Raw genomic sequence first — 10679 nt, forward strand, 5'->3', positions numbered from 1 at the left:
CCTGCTCTTAAGTTTTGCCCTGAATGTTTTGATAGATTGACTAGCTTTATGTCTTTTAACCAAAGATTTCTGAGTTTATTTCAGTAAACTTATCTAATGAGTATTAATTGCAATGTGATAGTAGTCTACAGAGACTAGTTTATTCATAAATTAGGCATACTTCCTCTATGCTAGAAAAAATTAAGGAGAGCTAAACCAGAGTGTATTGCTTTCAAATTTGCTAAAACTGACTTAATAAACCGTTAAACTAATTTAAACTTGCTTCTGTGAAATGCTGAATAATGTATTTGTCGTTTCATTTCTCTTTTGTTACAGCATTTCACAGTAATTGGAGATGGAAAAAGAACGTGTCACATGAGCAAAACTGAATTAAATGCTCTAATAATATCTTATGTTCTTTGTAGGTTCAATGTAATCTTACTGGGCACCAGCAGTGGAACTGTTCTGTTCAAAATGGTTTATGGTGAATTTTTCCGTAGACCTGGCAAAGATGCAGAACTTATCAATTTGAATGTGGGTGGCTTTAAGCAATCAGTGGATCAAAGCACCTTGCTCCGATTTCCTCATACCAGACTTGGGAAACTTCTCAAATGCCATTCAGAAGAGGCTATTCTAGAACTCTGTGATGATTATAGCGTTGCAGACAAGGAATATTACTTTGACAGGAATCCTTCCTTGTTCCAATATGTTCTGAATTTTTACTATACGGGCAAACTTCATGTCATGGAGGAACTTTGTGTCTTTTCATTCTGCCAGGAAATAGAGTACTGGGGGATAAATGAGCTATTTATTGATTCCTGCTGCAGCAATCGGTACCAAGAAAGGAAAGAGGAAGGTCCTGAGAAAGACTGGGATCAGAAAAGCAATGACGGAAGTRTAGATTCTTCTAATGAAGAATCATCCATATTTGATAAAGAGCTGGAAAAGTTTGATAATCTATGTTTTGGTGAAATAAGAAAGAAGATATGGGTCAGAATGGAAAATCCTGCATACTGTTTGTCTGCCAAGTTAATTGCCGTGTCCTCCTTGAGTGTTGTCTTGGCATCRATTGTTGCCATGTGCATCCACAGCATGCCTGAGTTTCAGAGGCTGGATGCCAATGACAGGGAGATTGAAGACCCTGTGCTGGAAGCCGTGGAGATTGCCTGCATCATCTGGTTCACTGCTGAGTTAGTGATCAGGCTCATCACAGCACCAAGTCAAAAGAAGTTCTGGAAGAAACCTCTGAACATCATCGATTTTGTCTCTATTATCCCATTTTATGCCACTTTGGCAGTGGACACAAAGGAAGAAGAAAGTGAAGATATTGAAAACATGGGGAAAGTGGTTCAGATCCTCCGGTTAATGAGGATATTTCGCATCCTGAAACTGGCCAGGCACTCTGTAGGACTGCGGTCTTTAGGCGCCACTTTGAGACATAGCTATCAGGAAGTTGGACTTCTGCTTTTGTTTCTGTCTGTTGGGATTTCTATTTTTTCTGTTCTTGTCTACTCAGTGGAGAAAGATGATGACTCATCAGAACTACACAGCATCCCAGTTTGCTGGTGGTGGGCAACCATCAGCATGACTACTGTTGGTTATGGGGACACTTACCCTGTCACTCTTGCTGGAAAGCTGCTTGGCACCCTTTGCATTATCTGTGGGATATTAGTGGTGGCACTTCCAATCACCATTATTTTCAATAAGTTTTCTAAGTACTATCAAAAACAAAAAGATATTGATCCAGACCAGTGCAACAATGATCATAAAGAGAAATGTAATGACCTACCATATTTTAACATTAGGGATATTTATGCAAAAAAGATGCACTCCTTCATTTCTAGCCTTTCTTCGGTAGGAATTGTAGTCAGCGACCAAGATTCAACAGATGCCTCCAGCATCCAAGATATGGAGGAAGTTTATAACACAACATCTTTAGAGAATGGTACAGGAAAATGAGTTGAATCACTTTCTCTTCCCTTTATTTCTGTTTTCTGATTCTTGGTTAATGTGGACTTATAAACTTCAGTGAATTTATTAAGAGCAGTTAATTCTCAGGGTACTTAATTCTCAGCCATATTTGGACATTCTTTGCTCTGAGGATGCCATACAAGCTTCATTGTTTATATGAGGCTTCAAAATATGCCTCATATGGTAGTAGAGTTTTTACACAACTAATGTTATGCATTTTGGGGGGAAAAAAGTCATGAAAATGGTATTAAATGTTTTTTTTTTTTTTCCCTGCAGCAATCTGATGTCTTATACAGAATGTGCTGTTATTAATTTACTGCTGTTCAGGTAGAGATATATTACAAATATGTAAGAACTATGGCACAAGTCACTGAAGTTTTTACCTGCAAATATATCTGAAAAAAGAAGGAATTATGTACCCATAAAACTGTGCTCACTAACACCTATAAATAATCTTGGAGTTGGGATCCAGTTTTCTGAGTCTAGGCAGAAAATGTATTGGTACGTATTGTTTTTACTCCATGGAAGCATAATATTTATGAATTTCATTCCAAAAGCACAATGCATTTTTAGTTTGTTAAAATAAATTAATCCCATTGTGCCTATATTTTTTTCCAGTGTCCCACGTCTAGCATGRTCAGTTCTATCAGTTCAAAAAGGGTCTAAAACACTAGTCCCAGCACAAAGCCTAGAGCAGGACAGGAGCTTATTGTACCTTTTAGCCACTTTTTCTGCATTGTGAACCTGAGCAGTTCTGTTGCCTGGAGAGGATGCTGCTGTAATTAAGACCAGCCTGGTGGCCTACCCACAGGTGCTTTTTTTTTGTGGGTGCTGAAGCAAACTTCTGTGGTGGTCTCTAGAAGCTGTTGCTCCCTGCTGCCTGCTCTACTCCTTTGCTGGAGGTTACCTCTGTGGTAGAAGAAACGTGAGTCAGCATCTCGGCTACTTCAGTGCTCAGTCCAGTGTTGTGGTGCAAGGCAATGGAGATGTGCRCGCATACTCTCTTCTGCCACGTATCGCCTGTAGGCGCGAGGAGGTAGAGTGGGCAGCTGCATATCAAACTATTGCAGCTACTTTTGCTAAAGCTCCTCTGTTGGTCATGGCAGCTTTCCTGGATTCTACTATGGGCTGGAGCAATGCTCGTTGCCCAGCAGAGTGCTGCAGCTTTGTACGTTCCTCTGCAGAGATTTCTTATGCAGCCAGCTAATCCTGCTCTGGTTGAAACCTGTTTAAAAGGAAAGCCAGTCCTGTGGCTTACYGTAAAGGAGTGCTGGAGAAACTTGAGGACCTTACTGAAGTCAGTTGTGTTTTTGAACACTCATTTTTTTTCATGTGTCTAGTGACTTAATTAGATGCTGGGCAATGGAGAATCCAAGCTATTGTGGTTTTGATTTTTTGCTCAAAGGAAGGTTTCACTTTTTTTTTTTTTTTTCCTTATTATCAGGCCAAATCCTGAAGTTCTTACTCAGTTTCTACTCAGGCAGATCAAACTCAGTAGCAGTTGACTTCAAGACTGGAAAGAAGCAGACGATGAGAATCTATTTTAGCCTCTGCAAAAGTATCCCAGAGGGATGATTTTTCAGGTGTGTGTGCCAGGATTTCTATTGCAAAATACACCCAGTAGCTGAGGTGGACGGATATTTACCAAGGCACAGAGAGCTCACCCCTCTCCAGAAAAGTGAAGCAGAAAAGAGTGGAATGGATCAACCTATATCTAGAAAAGAGGTGTCCCTCAGAACTGCTGCGAACCAAAATAGTGATGTGGGACTTGAGGAGAATACTTTAAACTTTGGAGAAACTTTAGAATTTGGCTTGTTACTTGTTGACTGTCATAAATATACATAATGCTTCACAGCTGATTAAGGTTAATTCTTCTCATAGTTACGGCAGGAAAACTAGAAGGGAAAGTTAGCCTAAATGTTTTTTGTTCTTAGTGAACAATTAGCATTGCGAAGATGCAATCATAAAATACTAAATATGTATAGGCATATGAATACAATAGGAACCAGCAAATAACAGCATAAGAATTACACTATGKCCGAAGAAACTCTCTGGTAGCCTCCATGTAAAAGTAGATTACATTGCTGCTGAAGTTCAAAAGCAATGAAAAATATTGTAGGGCAACAAAAACTGTAAGAAATTTGTAGTAAATAGTTGAAAACAAGCTACTATTAAAAAATCTCATTTTACATTTAAAGCATTACCCAAGGATCATAGTTTATGCAACTTTTTGTATTAAATCATACTGAGACAGTGGAAATTTATCATAAAATTGATAAGTTCTTGATCAGTCACATGAGCCATTCTTAAGGCTGTGAGAATATCTTGTTTAAGTTCTTCTGACCCTTCTTATGAAGAGACAGATCAAGTAGCAAAGTGAGACATTTCTTTTGGAACATATCAGGAGTTAGAGCATCCATGTGTCATGCAGTGTATGTTATTTGGTTTCTGGGATGAGATCTCTACTCTGTTCAAATCAGTTTCCTTTGCTGGAGTAAATCCAGTACCTTGATTTCACAGAGGTGTAACTGGGAACAGGATATGAGCCTGTTTCATCCCCAAAGATACTCCCCTCAAAGCAGAGCATCAGTCCAGTAACCTGCAGTGGTACTAAAAAGTGTCACAGGTCTTGAGTGACAGAACAAAGTGTATGAGAGCCAATACTGAGACTCTGCTTGTTGTTTCTACTACTAAAATTTTTTTAGTAAAATAATTGACTAGCAAGAGGTGAGTGTAAGAGGGAATTGTTTCCTATTTAATTTGTCTTTGCTTCTTCCTTGGTCTAGAGCTACATATTATCAACATATACTATCAGTATCAATGAAGGTTAGATTGTCTTCACTGTTTCTGTATTCCGTACCATATGTTCTTCTCTTTAGAAATATTGCCTGAATTCTATCCACCCAGCTGCTCTACTTCAGATATCAAAGCACAGAAGTGGTTATTGTTAGGATATGCATTCCATTTTGAATGGGAGAGATTTATTTGTCTTTATACAAAACAGTTTCCTGGCACATTATTAGCTTCTTTGTCTTGATGGCAAGCACTTTCCTTTCAATACCCAGTATTTACACAGTAGCATTCATCTTTGCAGCGTTTTACCCCAGGATAGCATAGGAAGACACCATTGCACTGTGTTGCACTTCCCTGTTTTGAAGAACTTCCAATTGCAAGGCTGTATCACCATGCTTCCCACAGCCCATGCCATGCTGGGAGCCATGCTGTGTCGCTGCTACCATTTGTGCGTGTGTGTTAGGAGAAAGAAGATGCAAATATAGAAGACCAAGAGAAAGGAAATGGGTGAAAATAGGAGGCTGTCAATAGAAAAGGAATGGCAGAAAGGCCTRAGAGGGCCTTATAAGAAAGGAAAAGAGCTAGAAGTTGCTAAAAAGAGTCCTCACTTGTCTTCACTTTATTTCTTGCTTTTTACACCACTGCATTTTCTTCCTTCCTGCCTCTCATCTCCTCATACCACCACTGCGGCCTCCCTTTCTGGCACAGTCTGGGATGCAGCAGTTCTGCTTCTGTCCCAGAAAGACCCTTCCTGAATCCAGAAGGACACGTTTCCTTCACCTAGCTGGCAGCAGGCAAAACTTAGCTGGGAGGAAATTAGTGAGGAATCTTGCTGCGTACATAAGCAGTGATTAACACTCTTATGGGCTGTGCTTTTAAGAAAAGTCACAATGTGGCAAAAATCAATGACTGAGCGTAAACATGAACTTAAYAAATGGCACATCTGTGGCAGGCTTGTAAACGAAATATCACTTATTGGCTAGGTAGAAATTAGTGTCAGGCACCATAATGTGAAACATTACCATTTAAAAGCAGGCTCCATGCTGATTTCCATGTGAACGGGTTGCTGTCAGGGAATGCTGAAAGTATCAGGCAGATTTGACTGGTAAATGCAGTAGACAAGCTTGCAGTGTGCCAAGAACTCCTGACAGGATGTGGTGTATTAATACATTTATTCATTTCCACACGTTCCATAACAACTAGAGCAAGTGACAGAAAACTGCTAAGCTGTGGAGAGCTTCTCTAATATCTTCTGATTAACTGACAGTGTTTGTGAAGCTGTTAATACCTCTTCATCGAAAAGAGGATATTTCTAAAACAAGATCAAAATAACTCTGTGCTAGATGTGCAATTTGTGTCTGATAGCAGTAACTTGGTCGCAGTTGGTAAATATTGCTGTCTGACGCTCTATAGCTGCACTGCTGTTGCTTATATTTCTGAAACGTTTATGCTCTGTCAATCAAGAGACGGCAGATGTCATTAAAACCATCTCAGCACTTTCCTGCTCCACAATAATTGCAGCGTCTCTTCCAAGCACAGAAAAATGTCATGACTTGCTGAGACTTCTTTTTAAATTTCTTGTGTAGTTGTAGTTAATTTTTTGTGATGGGCCTATGGTCCAAACACAGTCTAACAGAAGAAAAAGTCACTGTTCTCCTATTTGACTGGCACAACTAAGGTCGTACAAAGAGTAGTCATTCATTCTGCTTTATGCTGATAGCTGTTACGGATAGTTAGGGAGTAAAAGCCAGAGCTTCTGAAGAGGTATAATTTATATATAATTGCATATATGCCCTCTAGGCAGAGCTTGTGGAGGGACATAATATAATTAGATTGACAAAYCACCTACATGTCATTTCTTCTTAATGAATATATCGGTTGGGGGCAGTCTTTGTTCAGGGTATTAGCAAAAAARCATAATATCAGGAGGGCTTTACATACGCATCAGTTTTCACCAAATCCCATATATCAGTGGGACAAAGAGACTTTGCAGCACACCCAACCTGCCCACGAACCTGTAGGGCCAAGGGATTGGGCTCCCGAGTTGAGGGCTCTTCGTGGAGAAGAACCTGTCTCTGGCGCTAAGCTGAAAAGGGTCTATCTAATTTCAGCCATGGCAATGTGGCACTGGGAAAGAGGAAAACTTAACTGGTTTTGTGTTTTGTAGATTAAAACCAATACCATGCATGTTCATRTGGTGATTTTTCAAAGTAATCTGCTCTGACTGTTTCTTCAAAACTATTTCAAGATAGAGACTGAGAAGACATTGTATTACAATGGTTTAAACTTCAGTTAATTTTCTGGTGTTTGATGGCATATATATCGTCCAAGTTGCCAAATCTTTTATGGCATTCACTGCGATTTCTGCTGAAAAGCTTATTATAAATAGCATATGACTATGTTACAGATTTGTATGGCCTAATTTAGTGTCATTGTCCTAGGATCTCATTAATCAGCGGAGACAGAAAGGCACTCTGGGCAATATTCCTCTCCCCTAACTTCAGCTATTATGTGGCTAGTCATTTGATCTCTSTCTACCATTGGAGGAAAAAAACACCCATCCTCTGAGAATAGTGCATTCCTGTATGAGGGTCCTATCTGAAGATGGAATGAGCATCTCTGTTGAATATAGAGAAAGCCTATATGAATTGCTTAGAGTAGATGCCTGATGTTTAGGTAGCTAAAGTTAGACCAGATGAGTTCCAGTCTGCCAGAGGTAGGAACCTGATTATCCTCTGGTGATGCTGTCCTCTTCCCTGAACATTAYATATGTAGGAAGAACTGTATTTCTGACATAAGCATCTCAGCTTGGGTGACATGGAGCCAGGCACAAGAATTTYTGAAGGCTGAAGAATGCTCTGCTGAGCAGTGATAGTCACCAGGTAGGGATTGATCCAGGGCAATATTACTAAAAATAGTTTCCTGTACAAGAAAATTTGGACTAACCCCAAAAACCTTGCTAACTGTCTGTTAGAGTTTGGAATAACCTGCAAATTGAAGTTCAGTCTCCTGAAGTAATCTAAAAGTACACATAATAAATCACTGGATGGAGCAAACCAGTACTGGCAAAAAGGCGGGCACAATATGCTGACAGTTCTTTTGTGTCCCAAATTTGCATTATTTCTTGGCTTCCTATAAGCAATATAAAGTATTCTTACTGTGCCATGTGCTGTAAAATTTGCCCTTGTGCATTAATATCAATATAATAGTGGAGCCACATCCTCATATTACAGTTGTGAAGCTGAAAAAGGTTCTGAGCTTGGAGCAGTCACAGAAATAGGTAATATTGCTTGTCTGCTACTGTAGGTTTAAGGTTGGAGGTGCCTTGGTGGGAGCAAAGGACCATGCTCGGGTGCAGATGCCTGGGCTCCCCATTTTCACACTCCAGCACTGAGGTTGTGCCAGAGCTCTTCTTGGCTGTGCACGCAGGTACTGCTATGGACCTTGGGACTACACCGAAAATCCTTCCTGGGGCCATTCTGCTTGTGGCCAGCCCTGCCTACGAAGGGTTGGGAATGGGGATGGATGAGAAAAGAATGAGGCCTTTGGGGAGGCAGAATGTTAACACTGAATTTGGTGTCCCCGCCAAAGAAGAGACATGTCAGAGCATGCAGAAAAGAAGATGAAGTTGTTTAAGGTTTGGATATGTAACTGTAGCCATTTGAAGGCTACTCCGTGTTGTGTTAATCCAAATGCTTTCACTGAATCACAGGCAGAAATTAGTATATAGCCTTGAACCAATACCATTAACTAGAAAAATATGTTTTCTCCCTACAGGTCGCAGGTACAATATGTCCTTTTTTCTAAGCCGGCCTCTAGGTACGGTGGTGCAATCCTTTCACAGTGACTGGAGTTTGGATGTTTCTGAAGTGTTATGCATGCTATAAATCATCCTTGCAGCTTCTACCCCAGTTCCTGGAAACCTGGAAACTGCAAGCATGAAAAGGATTCAAATGGTTTCTCTCGTCTAGTATTACTTTTTGGCAGCATCAAATGTCATGCATTTCAGAGAAAAGGATTGTCTCTGCTTGAAATTATGGACTTTACGTATTTTTTTTTAATCAGTTATTTGAAGAGCAGCTTAGGCCCTGAGACAGGGAGGTAGATATGTTTGGCGTTTTGTTCCAGGTGGTGTAATCCCAAATATAAAAAATAATTATTAATTTTTTTTGTTTCTGAAAAATGAGGTTGCAATCCTACATATTCTGATTGTGGACCTTTGACAAAAATGTGGTAAATAAATAAATCAGAGTTCTAAAAAGCCATTTTAATACTCTAAAAAAACGCAGAAATTCCATATGAACCAGACAGATGTTGGTATATGACAGTCTGGACGGTCTTGTAAACCTTCTGGGTAGAAAACAAAACACATCTTTTTTCCTTTTTTTTTTAAGTATTTCAGGAGAACATGGAGTAATAATCTTGCTTTGCTGTCATGAATGAAAGTGTTGAATGTAAAGAAGAGTACAATGAAGTTAAAGCTGTTAAAATAAAAGCAAAAATGACTTTTTTCTGTAACATCCACCCCCATTCCATCCCCAACCTAGGGATAGTCATTTTTCATGTTGTTCAATTTTTTTTTTTAAACACTAAAACATCACATGCAGAAACCTCAGCATTTTTTTTTCCTTGATGGATTTTTTTTAATAACTCTAGTTATAGGTGTAGAAAGAGAAATGGCTGGGGGGCTGGCTGTGGGAAGTTTTTTAATTTTTTATAATTTATTTTGTAATTCTGTTCTTATGCCTTTGGCACCACACACTTTTGCATTAGCATTTTTTGTATTGACTGAAGAATCAAGTAATAGAAAATTAATATCTATCTGGAGAATTTTTTAGACAATAGAATCTGAAGGAAAAAGTAGGGTACAMCATTTAATTCTGGAGAGATGTCATATATGTTGTCATAGCCTTTGAAAATTAATTACAAACTCATAAACATTCCTTACCAACATATAGATTCATGCATAGGTATGGTACAATTGATGCATCTCAAGCTACAAAACTTGGTTTTGGCAGTGTTCAGTGAATGAAAGGTTAATAGTTGGAAATTCAGGTATGAATCTGGTTCACTTCTAGTTATAGTTTTTGGTGCAGTAATGTGGTTTTGGCTCTTAGACTGCCTCTGTAAATAGGAGGCTAGTGCTTTGGATATTATGTATATCTAGCTGTATACATACTGACTGGGCAGCTGTCAAAGCATTATTGTGTAGGCTTTTAAAAATCTGGCACCAAAGGTAACCTCTTTTAATCTACTGTGCTGGCACTCGCAGAGGAGTTGCTGCATTACGGTGGTGTGTAGTGCATGCAAAGTGATCCTATTAAGCAATGCAGCGTGAGCATACAGTAGAGAACATGGGTCTTTGCCAAAAGCTTTTTGAGCAAAGTGTTCATTTTTGTTAGCTTGCTTTCACTGTATTGTCATCTGCTGAAAACTTCTAGGTGCACCACTTAATGTTTTATGTAATCGCAATAAGGTTTAAGGTATCTGGAAGGGTTTTAGAAATCACAAGTACTCCTGGAAAGTAAACACTGAGGGGGAAAAGGTGGCTCAAAGACTTTTTTCCCTAGTTTTCCTACCCTGGCATAAGAGTAGCGACAGGGCAGGAATGGGAGTTGCCTAATGAAATTTTGGTGATTCTTCAGTGTTGCGAGAGTCTGTTAAGGCCACTGCAAGTTCATATCAGAATAAATGTTAGGGGTGGAAAAAGGAATCTGGGGTTGGGGTGGGCAGTCTCCAGCCTGGAAGCCCAGGAGTGCTTTGTGTTTGGGATGATAGATGAAAAAGAGGACTATGTCTGCACTGGTGGCACCACAATGGCTGCAGCCTTCCCCGCCCTATCTGCAATGTTCTTCTGAAACAGATGCCAATTTTCCAAAGTTTTAATGCTTCTGTTGTCCTGGAATCAGAGGAGAGATGCACTGAGAGCAGCTGGA

The 10679-nt window shown here is 39.6% G+C and overlaps 1 protein-coding gene across 1 annotated transcript; it reads left to right on the forward strand.

Moving 5' to 3' along the window:
- The first annotated feature begins 408 nt into the window (after positions 1 to 408).
- KCNS3 (potassium voltage-gated channel modifier subfamily S member 3) lies at positions 409 to 1938 on the forward strand. The gene has a single exon (XM_026085737.1). The coding sequence runs from the start codon at positions 454 to 456 to the stop codon at positions 1936 to 1938; it is 1485 nt and encodes a 494-aa protein (XP_025941522.1). The 5' UTR covers positions 409 to 453.
- The last annotated feature ends 8741 nt before the right edge of the window (positions 1939 to 10679 follow it).

The sequence above is a fragment of the Apteryx rowi genome, unplaced genomic scaffold (assembly GCF_003343035.1).
Source record: "Apteryx rowi isolate R43461 unplaced genomic scaffold, aptRow1 scaffold_672, whole genome shotgun sequence".
NCBI lineage: Eukaryota > Metazoa > Chordata > Aves > Apterygiformes > Apterygidae > Apteryx > Apteryx rowi.